The 4,543-nt window shown below is 28.5% G+C and overlaps 1 protein-coding gene across 1 annotated transcript in view; it reads right to left on the bottom strand.

The window, feature by feature from the left end:
• LOC106680993 (cytochrome P450 6k1) overlaps positions 1 to 4,543 on the bottom strand; it is a 34,996-nt gene that overhangs the window by 5,199 nt on the left and 25,254 nt on the right. The window contains exons 5-7 of the mRNA XM_014421077.2: positions 3,561 to 3,754; positions 575 to 720; positions 277 to 495 (exon numbers count right to left, since the gene is read on the bottom strand). Of these exons, the coding sequence (XP_014276563.1) occupies positions 277 to 495; positions 575 to 720; positions 3,561 to 3,754 (559 nt within the window). The remainder of the gene's footprint in view (positions 1 to 276; positions 496 to 574; positions 721 to 3,560; positions 3,755 to 4,543) is intronic.

Raw genomic sequence — 4,543 nt, 5'->3', positions numbered from 1 at the left:
TGAATTATTTAGTAAAAAATTGCCAGTCTCAAGAAAGAATTTTATGATTATAAATAAATAAAAAAGATAGTTAATAAACAGATAAATGTTAAAATATTTTAGGTATGTACCTAATAGTAGTATACAGAACAAAGATAATTAACATAAAAAGCAATTGTCTGAAAAAAACGGAAAAATTCTAACCTAAATATTCGGCAAACCTTTCCTGTTTAAGTGATGAGATGTCATAATAAATAATATAATTATGTTTAATTTGTAATAAAATACTACTCTCACCATCTAACACCATTTGTAGATAGGTGATTGAATTTATTTTGTCGTAGTCAAAATCTTCTGGTTTATTTCCAACAGAGATGATTTCACTTCTAAGCCTTTCTTGGATATCTGGGTGCTTTGCTAACTCTAAAAGGAAAAATGTCAGCGCCATCCCAGATGTCACTGTACTGTCGAGATAAAAGGTCGTGCAATGAGCAGACATCTCTAAATCGGTGTAAGCTGAAATTATTTAAAAAAATAGTTGAAATAAATTAATTTAATGGCATAAGGACAAAACAATAAATATAGGCATGTAAACCTTTATGTGTTTGTTCCAATTTCTTTTTATTTGCTTTCAAAATTGTATCGATGATATCGCCTCTTGTGACTTTAGAATTTAGACGATGTTCAATATTTGTCTTGGTCATGGATTTGAAAAATTCTTCAGTCTCGTATGAAGTAACTCTGAAAAGCATGCAATTCATAATTTAAGGGCAATAATTTATAGTAATAAATGTGCACAACAATACCTTATTTATTAAGAGAAAGTATATTTAAAAAATAATAATTAATTAAACTGAAATATAAGAATTATAATAAAGTAAAACATTTTAAAATTACACCCTTTCTTCTTTATGTAAAAAAATATAGTCAAATTAAATATACTATATAGCATCTTTTCTAACAAAAATACAGATCAACCTGGGGGTGTGGTCAGCAAATATCTTATTTTTTTTACACTATATTTGAGCTTAATTTTTTTTACTCAACTTTAAAACAGTAAAATATTCTTTTTACTCATCTACAGAACTGCCTTGCCCTTTGTATCATATATTTCATTTTTCTTTCATACATATCATTATGTTGATTTAAATTGTTTTTCATTATTATAGACACTACTTATACATCTATAAATATATATCGTAACATAAAATATTACGTTGAGTACATTACTCATAATTTACATTTTATTCCGTACCTAAAACCCAAATATTTTTCCCATAATTGAAGAGTTATGTGGAAAAAAATTGTATTAAATGATTTAGCTCTGCCTAGAAGTAAGTGTAAATTAATTTCTGCCAACAGATTCTTCTGTAAAAATGTTTGAAAAATAGGATGGTTAAAAAAAATACTACTCCTCGATGGTGCGTAGCCATTATATGACAGATCATCCAAAATGGCTGCTGTATATTCTCAGGTTTAAGAAATAACTGCATCGTTCAATTTGTTTGGTCAGAAAAAGTTTATTTCCTAAAGCTACTAAATATTGAAATAAAAAAAAAATATTCAATTGAAGAGATAAACCCTGCTACAAAATAAAACCATTCGTTCAGAGCGATATGATATTACTGCAAATATCCTTAAAGGATTCAGTGCGTTGTTACTGAAATTGTCTATTTATAATGTTATAACAATCCGATGTCTCCCACTACACGTTAAGGCTTCTTGCAAGTATAGCCTGGTCATAAATTTGTACTTGTAACAAAAGGTATATTTATGTATTTTCTAAAGATCCGTCCATTTTGTTTGGATGAGGAATACACCTACTCTTGTAACAAGTTTCATTATTTATAGACAATTTAACCGATGTGTTTATTTCGTAGAGAGTTTTATGTTTTTAATTATTATTATTTCCTTTTTTACTCATTTCAACGCGTATCTACGATAATTAAATAGTTTTTTGACGTAGTAAAACAAGAAAAGTTTCAGATATACGTTTCAAGTTTAGTAGTTTTTTTTTTATAAATAATGCTAGTTTAGGATATAAACCTATACTAAGTTTTAAAATGAATAAAAAAACTAAAGGAAAAAATTAATAGTATATTTCACATTATTTCTATCACCAAACATACTTAAGAATTCGATCTGTATGACAAAAAATAAAAATATATAAATTCATATATATCAGGGAATACGTGTTTGCCCGGCTACCATCTTGTCTAAGGGCGAGCTTATGACAATCTTACTAAAGTAAGGTACTCGTTTTTTAATTGTGTCACTTAAAAAAACATTAGTGTAGTGCTTTTTCATAAAGTACTGAGGTTATTGGTCCAGTGTGTATATACTGTTTTTTTTTTGTTTAATCCCATCTGAAATAAAGAAAATGAAGATGTGTCAAATCTGAAAGGCGTGACAATAACAGATATCCAGTACAATTCGGCCACTGCTGCTGTGGAAGAAAGAGCTCTAAGAAAGGAAGGTATGATCCTATCGTAATGCTGAAGGTAATCACCTTGAACAACATTTAATATATTCATATTCATTTATGACGTAGTTAGAAAAAAATTAATTGGCTTATGAGAACCTAAATAACCCGTAATTATGAAAATGTTTAGACGTGAATATCTGCAAAGTTTGAACGGATAAACCTTCATAACCAAGTTTTTCTTGTTTTGAGACCCTTGACTCATATTTTTAGCTAGGACACTTAATCCTGAAACACCTAATATAACTAATTTATTTTATTTTATATACTCAAAGTAATATAAAATCTTGCGTAATTATAATTAAAGACATCATTAACGGATCAGTTCCTGGCGTGCACTATTGCTCATTATTGGGACAGGTACATATTTAGGTTTTAGCCTGAATAAGACTCGGTGTCATGAAGGACTTTAAAAATACTTTAGCCTGATTTTGTCACAGCCAATTGCATCGGAAATTACAAATAGAGACAAGAGAGGATTACATCAAAAAAAGGTTCATGAAGTTCCACTCCCAGTTAAAGGAGCAATGACCTATAACTTGGGAAACCCAACCATAACCGAAGACTGAAAACCAGGCTGCTTCAGGACATCCTGTTATAAATTATTTATCAGTTCTATTATTGTCACTCTAAAATTTTATTTAATCTTTATTTCTTTTTTTTTCTTCATCTTTTTCATAAAATCATTTTTATCCCATTATAAGTCAATTATTTAATTGTTAATTATTATTTTTTAAATCCATAAATGTCATTTATCAACTTAAGTTTTATCTTTTATTAAGAATTATTATTTTAATATATTTATTTTATCTTAATTTTTAGTTTTATTTATAAAATTGTACATAGTTCGGGGTGTCTTTTGTATGAGACTATACTCTCCCCCGTAATCAATTGTTAAAAAAAAAAATGCAGCTCTTACATTAACCATGTAAAGCCCACTAGGCTGACCTGGTATAAAAATAAATAAATAAGAATAGAATAGCTTGATTTTGTAAGTTAACTCCTTGCACGGTGGTTCTCAGACTAAATAGTTTAATAATACTCATTATACATTACCTAATGCCTTCATAAATATCAGGAATAATAATTAGGGACTTACCTGAGATTGCAAAATTTGTTAAGTAAAGGAATAAACAAGGCAGCGATTATGTTCCAAGTGCTAGGTTGAAATAATTTATCACCCGAAGCATGTTTCATGAAACCGAATTCTGAATCTGTGAACGACTTGGGTTCTATTCCAAAACCATAGAAGACAGCTGAATCAACTGCAGCACGGATTGAAAGATCCATTACCTAAAATATAACGTCATGTTTGATCATAATTAGTTAATGGAAAAAAAAGTTAAATCTATTTTCAAATTTATTTGTTAGATATAAAATGTTTGAACAAACATTGTATTTTATTGACTCAAACTCCAATCCTATCTTACTTCTGCCTTTGTTACTAAATCGGTTGAATAGTTATTAAAGAATCCATCCGTTCTTACAGTACAAATTTTCAACTGTTATGATTAAACCTCTCTCACATTATAACAACCTAAATAATTATTAATATCACTCGCAGAAAGTTCCAATGAAATACGCAAATGAAAGATAACGTTGACCAATTAAAATACCATTATAAAGACAATAAACAGAACAATCTCAATTATACTATTAAAACACGTCCATTTACAAGAAAAAATAAAGATAATAAAAAAAGATAATGTTTGTTATCTAAATTAATAAAGAAAAATCAACCGGCCAAAATAATCACAGACCTTGAAACATCGTAAGATAATGAATGCAGTTATCAGATTTGTCAGGGAACAATTTGATTTATATTTAGAAATATAAACATATTCCTTATTTGTTAAAAGATAGGAAGTAGCTAATTGAGCCATGTGGCAAATAGCAAGCAATGTATTTTTAAATTTAATTTTTAAAAACTGGAGTGTGCGCATGCGCTAGTTAGCAAATGAACATATGATACTTCGTGTCCCACAATAATCTATTTTTCAGTGAACTAACATTAAAACAGTAGTGAAAAAAACAGTGTCAGTGGAACAATAAGTGATACTGCTCACATGAGAGCTAAAATAT

This window comes from Halyomorpha halys, unplaced genomic scaffold (genome assembly GCF_000696795.3).
Source record: "Halyomorpha halys isolate HHAL.00 unplaced genomic scaffold, Hhal_1.1 Scaffold302.1, whole genome shotgun sequence".
Lineage (NCBI taxonomy): Eukaryota > Metazoa > Arthropoda > Insecta > Hemiptera > Pentatomidae > Halyomorpha > Halyomorpha halys.
This window is presented reverse-complemented; position numbering and strand designations above follow the sequence as displayed.